General features: G+C 30.3%; 1 protein-coding gene and 1 long non-coding RNA gene across 2 annotated transcripts; both read right to left on the bottom strand.

Moving 5' to 3' along the window:
* Nucleotides 1-5,834: 5,834 nt before the first annotated feature.
* On the bottom strand, nt 5,835-6,753 carry LOC145823056 (uncharacterized). The gene is made up of 2 exons (XR_014365145.1): nt 6,681-6,753; nt 5,835-6,595 (listed from the first exon to the last, which is right to left on the bottom strand). It is a non-coding gene; the product is annotated as an uncharacterized LOC145823056 (long non-coding RNA).
* A 2,005-nt stretch (nt 6,754-8,758) lies between these two features.
* On the bottom strand, nt 8,759-11,407 carry SBP1 (S-ribonuclease binding protein 1). The gene is made up of 4 exons (XM_028217218.2): nt 11,180-11,407; nt 10,959-11,059; nt 10,548-10,864; nt 8,759-9,348 (listed from the first exon to the last, which is right to left on the bottom strand). Exons 1-4 carry the CDS (start codon nt 11,236-11,238, stop codon nt 8,821-8,823), a joined length of 1,005 nt encoding a protein of 334 aa, XP_028073019.2. The 5' UTR covers nt 11,239-11,407; the 3' UTR covers nt 8,759-8,820.
* Nucleotides 11,408-16,713: the final 5,306 nt, after the last annotated feature.

The following is a 16,713-nucleotide window of genomic DNA, read 5'->3' as shown; positions in this document are numbered from 1 at the left end:
TTCTTTGCCAATCCAAAAAAAAAAAAAGAGAGAAAGAAAGAGTCTTACTTGACTATTTTCTTCTTGAATTAAGAATTTTTCTATTATAACTAATGATTGTAAATCTTAAGAAATTAGTTAAAATCAGATTCATATCAACTAAGTAATTCATGAATTAAAGCTTTTCAAAAATAATAAATCACGAAATTAAAGATCTAAATGTAGAAATTCATCCAAAATTCAAGCACGACGTTTTTCTTCACCCTTAAAAACCAAATTGTGTCAAATTAAAAAAACAAAAAAAAAAGGGTGAAAAAAAAGGGTCCCACCCATCAAGGCTGCTGCAGCTACTCCTTAATCCAAGGGATTCAGTGTGATGATCAAAAAAACCCAATATGGGTCCCACCATCATCTGCACCATCATTTCATGCATATGTGAAAGACCCACCTCTCTCACGTCCATTATTTTCCAAAACTAAAAGCAAAATATTTGCTTTAAAAGCAAAACACTTTTTCATTCTAACTTATTGACACCCCCAATCCCCAATAATGCATTATTGATTCAATTTACAAAAAGAATATTGAAGCTTTGATTCGCATCGAAATATGGTAAAAATTGATCCAAGGGTCATCGATTAATCAACTCATTAAGAGTTCATATCATCGTCGAATCATTTTCATTATTTGGTCGGTTCAAATTACCCAATTATCTCTTATTTTTCTTTTTATTTTACATATTTTGTTAATCATGTAAATATTATTGTCACCTAACAGTCCACTTAGAGAGCTTTTGGCTAGCCAATCATTGTTTCAATAAAATACTTTTTCCAATTATTGTGATATATTTATTTTTAAAAAATTATTAATTTTTGATAAATCAATTTGAACCCACAATCTTTGACATTAATTATGACAGTGAAAATTATGGACTTTTTATATTGTTCGAATAATGGGCACCGAAAGACATATGTTCCCCTTGTATAAAACCGATCACCGTGATCCAAAATAATCCAATTTTTATTGGTAATAAATTGTTTTTAGAAAAAACTATGAAAATAAATTATGTTTTAACGAAACATTGAAAATTATTTTTATAACAAAAATTAAGGTTGAGGGTTCTCTCCAGTTGGGTTTCTCAACTGGAAGATATTGTTAAGTTTTTGTGGGCTTATCACAGAATCCATATCAGTGATCTGAACCATCAATAGATAGAGTTTATTGAGTAGTTTACCCTTACAAACAATCACATTGATTGGATATCGATAGACACTTGATCATATCACATTTATTTTAATAATTTATTTTAAAAATCATACTTATCGTTGACATAAATGTAATCAGATCAAATAGCTATCAATATCCGATCAACTTGATTTTTTGAAAATATAAAGTACTTGACGAACTCTATACATTGAACTATTCAGATCATCGATGTGGCTTCATAATAGGCCCATGAAAACCCAACAACACCCTCTAATCCGATTTGAATTGGAAAAAAGCATGCCCAAAATTAAAATTGTTTTTGGAATGGTTTTTGATGTTGCGTAAACAAAACTAAATTCGGACAGGGAGTAGAAATAATTGAAAATAAATGTACTTTTATGATAGTATAACCGTACAAGTGGGTGCAAGCAATAGCTGTGTTTCATGTTGTAACTTTTACTTTGTAGCGTTAATCTAATTGAGATTGTTGAGGTTAGTTATGATACTCTGTGCATTTCCTTGCTTTGTTAATATAATTTTTGTATGTGTTGTGCTTCTTTCATTAATAAAGTTTTGATTTGCTGATAAAAAAAAAATATCGTAACTTTTACTTGCATTGACAACTTCACAACAAATAAGGTACTAGAGCACAATTTCGCCACAATAGCTATCCCACTGCAAAAGCATATTCTTCTATACTATCAAATGTGTTCTGGTACCAAATAAATAGCAAAATTGTCCCGTGATTAAGTACAAAGATTCCCCATTCAAAATAATTCAAACACATTTATTTTCCTACCTTTGCTTTATGTCTATCCTTCTGCAAAAATATTTACTTTACAACCACGCAAACCACCAGAAATGCGACACGTGTATAGCACTATCTAGCAAAGGAATTAAAAGTACTCACACCACTCACACTACTCACACCTAGGCTGGAGTGTGACTTCCTTTTAATCCCATCCAAACACGTGTCCATAAGTACAACAATGGACGGCCCAGATTAGCGGGAGGGGGCGCTGGTAATATTAATATAGCGCCTCCCAATCACACCACTCACACCATTCACACTGGGTTTTTGTGCAATATGTATATCATGAAGGTGTACCCCTCCATTTCTTATAAATACAGACTCCACAATCGTGAGCTTTATTATGTATTTGTGAGAAAGATGTAATTGATGCAACATTACCCAAAAAATCACCTCATGTTCCCTTGTATGACAATGATTTAAAACAAAATGATGAACACAAATATATCTTGATAAAGAGTTTAAGATAGAACTTGTGTGAAATATATATATGCATAAAAAATTTAAAAAATATAAAAATTAATCACAGAATCAAAAACAATTTTTTCACGTGAAGTGAATCTCATAATCTTCTCATGAATCCTTAAAATTGTGTTTGGGTTTGTAATTAGTTTCCAAGTGTTTAAAAGAAGTAACATATGCATTGCATGGTAGAAAGAAGGAATTTGTAGTGGAAGACGATGGATACGAGAAACGAAGGCTTTATACCGAAACACGAGCCCATTGTGCATGACAACGTACGTGTTCAGTCCCCCATGGACCTACCAATAGACGATAAAAGAAAAAAGAAAGGAACCAATAACTTTGACACAGAGAGAGAGAGAGAGAGAGAGAGAGAGAGAGTATAAAAATGGATATTTGGGTTCCAGAACAAAATCCACATAAATGTACAACATCCCTTGGTGGAAAAAAAGATATACAAAGTGGAAGTATTAAGCCTTAAAGGAAGCCAGAGACCCCCACAAAAGAAAGAAGGAAAAAAAAGAAGAAAACAAAAAAACAGCTTTATAGGGAATAATGGGAGGCTTTGATGATTGAACTGAAGTAAAAGACATTCTTCCTTAATTACATTTGCATTATTATATATATATATGTTTGATATTTTTGTATTGACAGTTTCTTTCATTTTCGAAGACAATTGAGATCATCTAGAATTAGCTCAAGGACTTTTAGATTAATTGAAGGGTTGACGTTACAATTTACTCCCTCCGTACCATTTTGATGGTCTATTTTTCTATTTTGGAACGTTTCAAAATATAGTCCCATTTGAAAAGTAAAAGTAAAAAAATATTTGATTTTCAAAAACTACCTCTTTTAAGTAAATATATTTTTAAAAGATAAAGATATTAATGAAAAAATATTTTAAAATTAAAATTTAAATGTAATAATTACATATCTCCTTAAAAAGTTGAAATTCCCAAAAAAACTAACAAATTAGAATGGAGGGAGTACATGTTTACTAACTTTGTTAAAGAAAAAGAAAAATTAACGTGAGTCATTTGTGGGTTTTCGGAAAAAATGAAAGGGGATAAATTCTTTTTTACATAGGCACAACTAGAAAGGTATTGTTGGGATTGGAGGGCTTAACTATAGGCCCAAGTCTAATTTAGTGATTTTAATCGTTAATCTTATAAGATTTATTGAACAAAGCATTCATATAAAAAATTAAATGATCAAATATTAAGAATCATATAACTAAATTATATATATATATATATATATATATATATATATAAATGGATGGCCTATTATGAAAATCATACTTGCCATCAATTTTTTGAAATAAATTTGATCATATCATGTAGCTATCAATTCAGTTAATATGATTTTTTGTATTAATAATTTGTTCAATAAATCTTACAAGATGAAAGCAAAATACATAATTTTATTTTTAAATTTACACCAGCTAAGATGTTCAAATTAATATATATATATATATATATATATGTATTTGGTGTGTGTATTTGATGCAAGTGGTAGATGAGATGAGACCAATAGGTAGAAAAGAAAAGCGAAAAGCATGAAAGGACAGAGATCGGCTCTCCGGTATGCGGTGGGAGGTGGAAGTGGAGGTGGAATAATTAAAACAAACCATAATAATAATAGATTGCGAGAGAGAGAGAGAGAGGCATATTGTAGTAGTAGTAGTAATAGTAATAATAATAATCATGAGGACAAGCATTTGCATATTCACTTTCCTCTTTGTCATCACTTTCTAAGGCATGATTAGAATAAAAGGCTTATCAATCTTCACTCCTACCCTCCCAAAAAAAGAAGAAAAAGAAAAGAAAGAAAGAAAGAAAAAAGAAAAGCATCCTCTTCTTTCCCTCCCATACTTTTTTCTTCTTCTTTTTCTTCCTCCAAAATGCAAAGTAAATACTTGCTTCCCAAAGCTTCTTCCATGCTAAAAAGGTTACTATAAAATCAATCAAGCTATCCAAGTTCAACCCATTAAACGTTAATTTGAGATTTATTTATCATATAATTAAACACATTTTTTAAATTTATTAAATTTTAAAATCAAATTTACTACATACTATTCAACTAGATAAGTTTATATGCATTATAAAAACTCAAAAATCAAAATTAAAATCAAATTATTTGAACTCGACTTATGTTTCACTTGTTAAACATTCATTTAAAATTAGTTCATTATATAAACAAAACATTTTCAAGATAATTAAGCTTTTAAGACAACTTAACAACTTACTACTTAGCTCATTTACAACCATAACTAAAATAACCAATAATAATGAAATAATTTTTTTTAAAAAAGTTTGTGTTATGCATTCCTATAACTTGGTGATTAGGTGACAGTTCTTAGTTGGGTTTAAACTTTGAATATTTAAAAAAAAAAAAAAAGAAAAAAAGTCAAGTTAAGAACTTGGTGCTTCTTTGTGGCCCAAGTACATGCCCATTTAGGAGAGCATTTGACCCAATGACTTGGACCCTTGGTTGTGTCTCACCAGCTGAGTTTGAATTACGGTTCTTCTATCCTCCCCTAAGACCAGTAAACAATGAGATGTTCTTGTCTTGTTTCCAAAAACAAAAAATTCATGCCCAATTAACCATTTACTATTCCTTTTTTTAGATGAATATATTTATATTCTTAAACATATGTTTAGCAATAAAAATTATGGTTATTTTGATATATAAAATTTATGTGATACAACAAAAATATTGGTTAATAATATATATTTTTATAAAGATTTTTGGGGTAAGAGAAAGGATGAAAGTTATTGCAAGAATTGTTGTGACAATGTGAACCCAACATTAGTTGCATAATACAATCAACGTGGAACTTTGGGTCAGACTAAAATGGTAGAAGCATTGAGAGAATAACTTAAAAAGGTGAAAAAGAGAGCTCTTAATAGTCATGCAAAGTAGTAGTTATTTCCTGCCTAGGGGCAGAGGTGGTGCTACACAAATCGACTGTAATCGGTAAAAAAAAGAAGTAAGATTCACTTATTTATCTTAGTGATGGTGGTATAATCACGTGATATTTCTGAGACACTAACACTATATTTGGTTGGAGGATTTAAAAAAAAATTTAAAAAAAGGAAAAAAAAGAAAAAGATATGTGAGATATGAATAAAATATGTTTATATTTCACTTAATTTTATATATTTTTTTCCTTTTCCTTTTGCTTTCATTTTTCCTTTCCAAATTCCTTCATAAATCCCTTAATCAAACACAACATAAATAATTTTTCATATCATTTAAGATATCATGGATTTTGGTAGAAATTTCTAATAGGAAAAAGAAAATGTGAATAAAATATAATTATATTTTATCTATTTTATAATTTTTTTTTAATCCAAATCTATGATCCAAATAGAGATTAAACAAGGGCTTAAGTAGCATTTCAACTCATTCAAGTACAAACTTAAACTCACCTCGCAATTACAGGTGGACAATAAGAGCAAATTGTGAAAGGATTTTGCTCAATTATAAGTGTTGCTTTAATGTTAGGCCCTACAATTTGTTCACTCGACTTTAGCATTGCAAAACGTTGGCAAATACGAAACCTTTCCTCCCTGCTTCCATTCGACCCTTTGAATAAATCATGTTTACTTTTTATAAAAAAAATTCCACTAAATTTGTCCAAAAAAGTGGACTACTCAACTAAACTTTCCTATTTGCTATTCATTTTCATAACCACCCACTAGTCCTATTTGTCATGAATATTTGCTATTTTTCAACTTCATTTTCATAACCACCCACTGGTCCTAATTGTCATGAATATTTGCTATTTTTCAACTTCATTTTCATAACCACCCACTGGTCCTAATTGCCATGAAAAAAAGGCGCTAGTCCGACTACATGAGTTGGTTGGAGTACTCCGATTTCCAAGTACTCTGATTTCGTACTATATAACACTGCTCTGCTCTTCCATAAAAGCTAAGGTTTTGCTATTTGGATCTAGAAATTAGTCGAGTGAATATAGCAAAGCAAATGGAAGATGAAAAAGAGAAATTACTGATATGAGAGTAGGATCGTCTTCAATGGAAGCTAATCTTGCTAATCTTTGGTTGCTCGTTGGGAAGAGGGAAGAGTAATACTTCATTGATCGGAAAACCTAGTCGGAAAACCTTGTAAACCCTGAAAACACCTAGCTCTTAATAAAAAATGTAGCTATGCACCAAATAAACTCATTAGAGCAATGCTCACAATTTCAGTCCCATACCTTAAAAATGAAAATAAAAAATCGGAAAGTTTCAAAGTTATTGAGGTGTTATCTCCATCAGAGAGTAAGAGCTGCAAAAAAAAAAAAAACAATAACAAATGATATAGATGCAGGCTGCAATAAGAGGGCAAGAGCCTCTGATTGAGGAAGACCTGAATCTACGGATCATGTTTAAGCACAGACAACAAATGATCTTTAATTCAATGTACAAATTCATCAATATTTCTGACATAACAAAGTCCAGCAATATTTATGAACATCTTTTCTCTCATGTCCAGGAAAAAATACACTACACAAATAATCTTCTAACCATCAGTTGTCAAACTTGAAAGCCAAGATCCATAAATAAACTCCTGAACTAACTGAAAGGCTAATATAGCAACTATGAAATTCAGCGGTCCCAACGCCCACCATACAAAATGACTACTTAAAGAAGAATATTGACCTGAACTTCAAATATTTCTATTACTCAACTTTGATGGGAGTGAACGCCAAAAATGCACAACAATTCTTGCAACTTCAAGACAGCTGAATGACCAGCCATAGATGCCGTGAAAGAGCATCAAGCCAACCAGAAATCTCAACAAGCAACTACAAGGAGTAGGCATATTAGACACCATCTCTATTCCTAGCAATTACGACTCCCTGTAGTAGATTTTAGGTAGGAAAAAGATATTTCCCAATACCAAGTAATTCACAAAATTTAAGCATCAATGAAAGTGGCACAGTTCACACAAAACACTCCCGACAACTTTAAACCACAAGAATCATGAATACATAGACACCTCAATACTTTCAGTTCCATTACCCTCACACTTGCTCAGACCAAAATTTAGTATTACATACATCTTAAGCCTCTAATTTTAAAAACTTGCGTAAGGGCAAATTTAGTTGTATATGAATAGCTTGTGACTACTCTAGCTGCAGAAAGTCATACAGTCATCACAGCTGACAGTCCATTCAAACTCACCCTAAACCTTCTGCTCTAACTTGGATGAATACAATGAGAATTAATGAGGCAATCACCTTCTTGACATTTCTAATGAGAAAGGAAAAAAAACCATCTCATCTCTTAACATTTCTAATATCACCTTCATGCATGTGCCCATGCATAAGCAATCTAATAGTGGAGATCCAATCAAATATTGCTGGTAACATCAGTATTAATCTTGTGTTACTGCTTCATAACTCCCTTATTTCCATAAACAAGGACAACAAAAAAAGAAAGTTAGGCCAATTTAGAGGACAAAAAGTCAAGATTTTGAACTATGTCACAAGGACTTTTAAATTTGTAAAGTATTTGTGTCAAACACTTCATACTTGGGTAAGGGAATGGGATGTGTCCGATACGCCTAGTCAAAACAAGTATGTATGTATACATAGTTGGTTTATTTTATAACAATGCATTAGACTTCTATTTTATACATAAAATGCTATATTTCTCAAATGCATTTTAATGTTTTTAATGGAAAAATGATGTTTAAGACTCTAACATTTGTTTCAGAGACCAAACCATGCCAAAGTTGAGCTAAGGTGCCCAAAACCGAAGGTTTCTAGCATCTAGTACACAAATGGTCCAGCTAATTCAAGTGCTAAAAGGGATGGACTGGATATACACCTAACCTCTAGCATTATTTGTGCAATGCCTAAAACTCGATTTGTGTTCTGACACATTCTTCCTTTATCAAGTTACTCCAAATTATTCATTTACTATCCTCCAGCATCACTGACACTCTCAGCAGATGTTTTCAGATGAAGTGTTCTTACATCCTCCACGGAATCTAGATAAGATTGACACCAAGCACTAATGAAAAATTTTTATACAAAGAAAATGCATAATGGTAGTATTGACCAATTTTCCTTTTGCAATACACATGCAAAACAAATACCGGCACAGCCTCAAACAAGTTATAAAGCCATAAAAGATAACCTTCAATATAAAACCAAAGAAATTCTATTATACACCAATTGTACACAGAAAGCAAAACCCATGCACAAGCAAGAAAATCTCCAAAGTGTACAAGACACAGAAGCACCAAAAAAAGGAAAGAAACATGCCGACATCAACGAGGAAAAAATGAAAAACAACAAGAACAATGCATATAAGATTAATATAGCATTAGACTTTCACATTATCCTATTACATATAGACCTCCAAGCCCATAAACTTCGAGGACTGACACAAGGGACAGAGACTAAGCTTACTCTCACATGCTTTACACAAGCAGAGATGCTTACAAGGTAACAAAAGCATGCAAACTTCATTAACTCTACAAACCTTACAAGTCATCAACCCCTTCCTTTCATTGTTCTGCTTGCAAAGAAGGTGGAAATCAATAGCACGACCATTGCAGCAAGAGGCCGTATCGTCAACCTCACTGTCACCGCACCCTTCCTTACTATCTTTACTTTGTGCATAGACTTGCTGAAGATTGAACTTAAGGGTGTTAATCATGCTTTCATTGTATTTGGCCCGTTGTTGCCAAGCACCTGCTTCCACAGCCAACTGTTCCATTCGCAATTCAAGCTCCATATTCTTCTTGTTGATATTTTCCACCTCTGCTTCTTTTTCACGGAGTGTTTGAAGGACTTTTTCTTCAACATATGATATAGTTTGAAGTTGGTTTGCCTGAACCTTCTCTACAACTTCTTGTCTCAATCGGTCAACCTTTTATAGTCACGGAAAAAAGGAACAGATTATTTTAATGCAAGTACAAAATAATTAAATAAGAAATACAAGCTAACATTTGTCAATTGAACCAAAATGCCCTACTGTAAAAAATTTCCATGGTTTCCATATTCACATCATTCAACATTGATTAGAAGTTACTAATCTAGTAATTGGGTTCATATTCCAATCCAATTAACTTAACATAGCATTAATTGTTAATTTGCGGATTCAGAAGTTGCATGGGAATAAAATCAAGGCATATTTGGGCATCAGCATGAAAATTGAATGCCAGCATCGAAATAAAAGCATCAAAAGGAAAACATACAAAATTTCTAACACCAGTCTAGTGGAAATGGTTTCAGAAACAAAACAGTACCATTGGACAAGCCAACATCACAACTGATTTCCATTGAATGCCTCGAATTTAATCACTGATACCATTCACAACCACTAGAATTTATGTCTAATCTGATGCAAATTAGCTGTACAATTTGTATAAGACGTAAAACACAACCTAATGATATAATGTTTTGCATGATAGCAAACACGTGCTGGTGCCAAAAAGAAACATGTATGCTTTTAGCGGCACAGAAAGTCAAGTGGCATCATTTATATGTAAACAAAGCAAGTTCATTCAGTTTTGGCAGCATACCCACCCTCTCTTCCCAATCAAGTAAGTGTGAAAAAAACAGTTATAAGCTTTCCAAGAACATGTGAGGTTAAACTCAACTGCCTCATCCATATTCTAGAAAGGCAACAAGCTAGTCCAATTTTGGCGGGATAACCTCTCACATACAAACAACAATTGCAGATAAAAATACATTTACATTATAAAATCTTTACAATATATTAAGCCCACAAATTGCCACTCTCACAACGCCGGTCATTCACGGGATATGCATTGACAACAAAAACCCAAAACACCATAAAACCAATTTAATTTAGGAGTTAGCAAATAAATCAAACATATGAAGCAAAGATTGTAATGGCAACAAATATGATCCAAACCATGGAAGAAAACACTCTCATGTAGAGATCCATACAAACATATACATTCATTCAAATAAGCTTGAGTGCCATACCAAAAGAAAACATTAGCAAATTACAGTCAAAAAAGAAAAACCCAATTTTTTTATATTTTAATTTTTATTTCCCAAATTAACTAGATCAGCTATGAAGATAATAAAGACCCAGACCTGAATTTTGAGTAATCTATCAATCTCAGCGTCCTGTCGCTGTAACTCGCGATCAATCTCATCACCCATAACACCCAAGAAAGAGGAATCACCAGAGGAAGCCAAGCGACCATTGTCAAGTGATAAACCTAGACCGGTCGAGACCGATCGGGCTTGCAAGAAATCCACGGAAGACATCTGGGAATTGTTCTCCAAGAAATCTTGCTCTTTGATTTTCTTTTTCGTCTGTTCCAAACCGTAATTCCATTGCAATTCGACTCCACCGTCACTTCCATCCGCAGCAGGAAACGGACCAGGTGCGAACCCAACAACGTGAACTGAAAATCACAAACAACCAAACCCTAATCAGCAAGATTTGTGCAAATTAATAAAACAAACACAAATGAGAGAGAGAGAGAGAGAGAGAGATACAGGGAGGTATATATGGAGGATGCTGGGAGTGAACGGGGAGATGAGGGCCGTCGAGATAGGCGACCGGAGACGAAATCTGACCGTCGATGTTGTACAAATTTCTGAAACACAATGAAATCAAAATAAATAAATACAAAATTGAATATACATGTGATTGAGAAAGAAGAAATTGAAATTGTTAGGGTTTGTGACGATGATGATGATGATGAGACTAGAATTACCTAAAGGGTTTAGGTGGTTGTTGTTGTTGTTGGAACTGATGGTGCTGGGGCATAGCCATGACTGGCTAGCAAGAGAGAGGAAAGTGAGGATTTCTGCAAAGAAATATACAGAGTAGAGCAGGGTAGGGTAGGGCGAAGGTGGGCGAGGCGAAAAGATTCTTTGAAATTGTCGAGTTGGCCCCGTTGATATCGAAAGTTTCTAGACAAGTCCTACAAATTTGATAACGCGAATTACAAACCGTCCCTATAAAATTTATATTACTTTAATTTTTTATTTTTTTAATTGTGATATATTTGATTTTAAATTTTAAATTTTGAATCTTATTTCAAATAAAAATAATTGAAAATATCAATAACAAAATCGTCAATTTAATGAAATATAAATTAATTTGACAAAGTTAAATGTAAAAAAATATTTTTAAATTTTTAGAAATTATTTCTACCCACTAAAGATAAAATTATATAAAATTGAAAAATGTTTTAAACATTTATTTATTTTTTATCAAATTAATTTTTATTATGTATTTAGATGATAATCATGTAATGGATGGTTGTTAAGATTTCAATGTGTAATCGGTATATTTAATATGTGAAATGTTTTTAGTTTTGAATTTTTTAATTTAATGGATTGGTTTAATAATGATATCAAAATTGTTACCATATTTAACTTTTGGAAAAATAGAAACTAATTTAATGAAAATAAAAACAATCACCTATTACATGATTATCATTTAAACACATAATAAAAATTAATTTGGTAAACAAAAAAAAAATAAATGTTTAAAAGATTTATCAATTTTACATAATTTATCTTTAGTGGCTAGAAATAATTTTTAAAAATTTAAAAATAATTTTTTGACATTTATTTTTCAAATTAATTTATATTTTATCAAATTGATAATTTTGCCGTTGAAATTAAGTAGTAATATCTTTAATTATCCTTATTTGAAACAAGATTAAAAATTCAAGATTAAATATGCCACAATTAAAAAGTTAAGAATCAAAATAATATAACCTCCAAACTATGAGGATTATTAGTGTAATTTGTCCTTTCATTTCTAGGTGGGTTACAAATTACAAAATCAGATTGGATTGGACTAACGGTTTATCCGAACCGCTCAAACCGCCCAACCCCGCCCAACCGCCATATAAATGGGCGGTTTCGCAAACATAATGCGGGCGGATGCGGTTTGAAATATGACAAATTTGCGGGTTGCGGGTGGGTCGCGGGTTAAAACCGCAACCCGCAAAACCGCCCGCACTTTAATTAGTATTATTATTATTATTATTTTTTATATACCAACTCTGTAACTTTAACAGGAGCACCATTATGTTCTCTATGACACTAGGATCCTTATTTTTAAGTATTTCTCAACTTTCTTAATGTCATAGAATTATCAAGTCCTAAACTTGGTTTCTTATATGATTTTCATTGATGACTCATCCACTTTTTCCTAATAAAATTTTTCTTCTGGTGATCAATGAAGCTTCTAGTTTGATTATTGATTACTGAATTGACAATTCTAATTGAGTACAACCTTTAATACATTGATATACATTTTTTTATGAAAAAATGCTAGTGATATTAAATTTTTATTTGTAAACTCATCAGAAAATTGTTATCAAATGATCACAAATATATAAAATGAATCTAATGCTTAAATTCGATGGGAAAAAAAAAACTTAAAAATTAATTTTTAAAGAAAAAAGTGTAAACCGCAAACCGCCTGCACATCTACAAACCCTATCCGCACAAACCGCAAACCGCACTGCGGGCGGTTGCGGGTTGTTTTTTTCCTAAACCGCATAGATGCGAGCAGGTCAAAATCGAACCGCAAACCGCACAAAACCGATCCGCGAACACCCTTAACAATAGTAGTGTGGTCTATCAATTACGTATCCAAAATCGTAAACAGCCAAATGGTGTTTTGGGTAGTTGATAGAAAATTAATTTTTTGACTTTTTTTAGTTTATTTTGTTTTTTTGTGAGTAAAAAAATATGAGAGTTGATATGACTTAAAGGCCCCGTTTGGTAAAGTTGTGGGAAAGTGATTATAGCTTATACCTTAACAACTTATAACTTATAACTTATAACTGTGAACATAAGCTGATTTTTGATTTATAAATTAAGTTTTTTGTCCCCCACTTAAAGAATAAGTTGATTTTTGACTTATAAAAAACTATAAGTTGTATTATTAAGTTGAATCAAACATATCAAAATAACTTAAATTAAACTAAAAATTAAAATAAATTAAAAATAAACCCACCAAACAGGGCCAAAGTAGGTAAATAATTAAAAATTGACTTTTTACTTACTTTCAAAAAAGACATCCAAGTGTCTCATAAAACAATTTCATTCTACAGCAAGCGTTATTAGAGTAGTGAACAAATATTTATTTTAAAAAAAAATTATCTAAGGGTTGCTTTAGAAATTTTTTATTTAGTTGCTTTATTTATTTTTTATTTATTTATTTTTTTGTTATTAGAAATGTTCAGGTGAGCTTTTTTTTTTAATTTAATTTTTTAAAAGTTTTTAAATTGTTCTAAACAAAAACCTAAAAGTAAAAAATTTAATAATTTTTACTAAAGAAAAAAAAATAAAAAATAATGAATTATTTAGCAATTGTGGTCTAAGGATAGACCACTCAAATTCACTCATAATTTTGAGGACTTGTGATTACATTTTAAGATCTCTTTTGAAGAGATGATTAAAAGTTATCTTTCAATTTTTAACATATTTTGAGTCACACTATTTTTTAACTTTTTCACACATTTTTTTTTTAAAAAAGTCAAAAAAAGGCCAAAAATCTAGTTTTCAACAATTTCTCAAAACAACTAATATATTTAGGATCTATTTATAGTTATCTGAGGAATCATTGCTAGATATAATTCAACTTTGTAGTTAGCTATGAAAAAATAAATTATCAAATGGACCAGTTAAAAATTTGAATTCTTAAGTTTGAGCATTTATGAAAACATCAAATCATTAACAATTAACATTATATTATATATATATATATATATATATTTAAGTTATGGATTTTTTTTTTTTGTTTTGTTTTGTTTTTTTTTTCCAGTTATTGGGCTATATGAGCTGAATCGGATTATGTGATTTTTAATGGGCTTGAAAATTAGCTCGAGTTATTGAGCCTAACACAACTTGGGACAGTACAACTTTATGCCATAATAGAAAGACAGCTGGGCCCAAACCTGGCCTAGCTCAATATATGTCCACTTCTGCTGTGGGCCTATGCAATAAGTGAAGTCCCTTATGTAAGTGGCCTAACCATTGCCAAATATATGCCTAGATATCATCCTCTCTCCCCTTTTTTTTTTTTTTTTTTTTTTGAGCACATTTCTTGTAAACATATCATTTATTTTATTTTTTTAGTTCAAGCTTATACGATATTCACTATGGTTTTTAGGACATGAGGAACATGAGATGATGACGCCCAATCCATAGATAATTTCATGTGCAGGGGGGTGTTTTTTCTAGTTATTCGATATTTCTAAATGTGACAGCCGAAACTTGGTCCAACCCGATCCATGGAAGAATCATGAACATTGTTCGGCTAATATGATCCACATAGCCTAAGAAAATACCCATCTTCTCAGTACTTTTTGGTATTTGGTTTGAGTTTTTAAGATTATGTTTTTTGAAAATTGAATTTTTTGATTTTTATTTTTTTTTTGTTTTTAGTGAATATTTTTTAAATTTTAAATATTTTTTTACTTTTTTAGATCTACCTTACTTAGATGTATCTAAAAAATAAAAAATTTATAAAAAAATATTTTAAAAAATTAATAAATACATAAAAATGCAAAAAATATACTGAATTCTTGTATTTTTTTTAAATATTTTTGGTATTTAGTGAATTTTTAAAAGATTTTTTTTATAATTTTTTTTTACTTTTTAGGTGTATTTATGTTAGGTATGTCTAAAAAGTAAAAAAATGCTTAAAATATTAAAAAAATTCAATAAAAAAAAACAAGAAAAATAAAAGAGTAGAATTTTCTGAAAAGTGTTTTTGAAAAAATGAAACCAATTACTTTTAGATAGAAACCATCTTTGTAGTTGGTGAAACAAATTATTAGTGGATGCTAGAGGGTATACAATATTTAAAGAAAATTAGTGAAAAAAAAACAAAATAAAAAATAATGAGAAATTCATTATGTAAACTAACAATAAGTGACTTTAAAATTTAAGCAATAATTATTAAAATAATATTTAAATATTAAAAGATTTCCGTTTGAGATTTATATGAGGTCCTAAAATAATTGGGACACTCTGTTGAAATTCCATTAATTATTAAAAAATTCTAAAAAATTGAGATAAAGATATTTTTAGATCATCTAGTTGACTCATATATGCAGGTGATTAAAAGATAATAATAATATTAAAAAAAAGAAAAAAAGAAAAGAAAAGAAAAGAAGAGTAAGGTAATAAGAAAAGGAAGGTCTTAATTGACCCAAAGAATTTTAGAGTTTGGTGTAATGATTTTATAGTTACACCTAAGATGTGATGAGAGAAATATCGAGAATTCAAACTAATAGAGTAGGAGTTTGAATTGATAGAGTAATAAAAATTCTTTTAATAATAATATAATTTTATTAATAAACTAATATATTACAATCTTTACCCAAAAAATAAAAAAATAAAAAAACTGACAGCGGGATGGAGTTTTGTACCTTCAAACCCAACCCTTACTCTGCATTTTTGTTTTTGCATGCAACTTTTGACTTCGCAATTTGAGGGCATGGGGCATTTAGGATTATAAATGAAAAATGAAGTCCGTTGGGTTTAGTTTTAAAATTATAATTTAAGTGTGGAGTTGTAATTTAAATGTAAAATTGTGAGTTGAGTTTTAAAAAGAAAAAAATTATTTTGTTATGAGTTTTTAAAACTATTTTGAAAAGAGTTTTTGAATTTTAAAAAGAATTTTAAAATATTTTAGATTTATTTTTTTAAAATATTAAAAAATGTTTTTTCAAAAAATATTTTTTATTTAACTTTTTTTATTTTAAATATTTAATTTAATTTTTTTAATATTTTAATTTTCTCAATTTTAATATTTTAAAACTCAAAATACAACTCCACATTCAAATCATAACCAAACACATAATTCAAAACTCAATTCAAAACTTATAACAAAATACATAACTCTTAATTCCACACTACTTTCAAAACTCCACACTCAAATTGTAATCAAATACATAACTCAAAACTTGTTAAATATAGAAATTAGAGTATATAGAATCTTTTTATTTTTAGTATTATGTATATAATCTGTGATTATGTCAATCATTGATTTAGTATTGTTTCTTTATTTATATCGTTTCCTAAATTGTATCATGAATCTATTATATATATATGGCCTCTACCTCATTCATGGGTAAGCCAAATAATTCTTTTCATTCTTTTTGATATCAAAGCTAGGTTAAATACCTAGTAATTTTGTTTCACCGGCGGGCGACAGCCTTGCCTTAGCAGCCCGCCGGACCTCAACCCATTCTACTGCCATATTTTTTTTCAG

This window comes from Camellia sinensis, chromosome 3 (genome assembly GCF_055761805.1).
Source record: "Camellia sinensis isolate YWXY chromosome 3, ASM5576180v1, whole genome shotgun sequence".
NCBI lineage: Eukaryota > Viridiplantae > Streptophyta > Magnoliopsida > Ericales > Theaceae > Camellia > Camellia sinensis.
The sequence above is the reverse complement of the archived record's forward strand: the minus strand, read 5'-3'. Positions and strand labels throughout refer to the sequence as shown.

Excerpts from the sequence above, each read along its gene's own strand:
- SBP1 (XM_028217218.2), bottom strand. The coding sequence starts at position 11,238 with ATGGCTATGCCCCAGCACCATCAGTTCCAACAACAACAACAACCACCT. Across the intron at positions 10,865-10,958 it reads TCCTCCATATATACCTCCCT|TTCACGTTGTTGGGTTCGCA; the intron begins GTATCTCTCTCT and ends TGTGATTTTCAG. Across the intron at positions 9,349-10,547 it reads ATAGATTACTCAAAATTCAG|GTTGACCGATTGAGACAAGA; the intron begins GTCTGGGTCTTT and ends TGACTATAAAAG.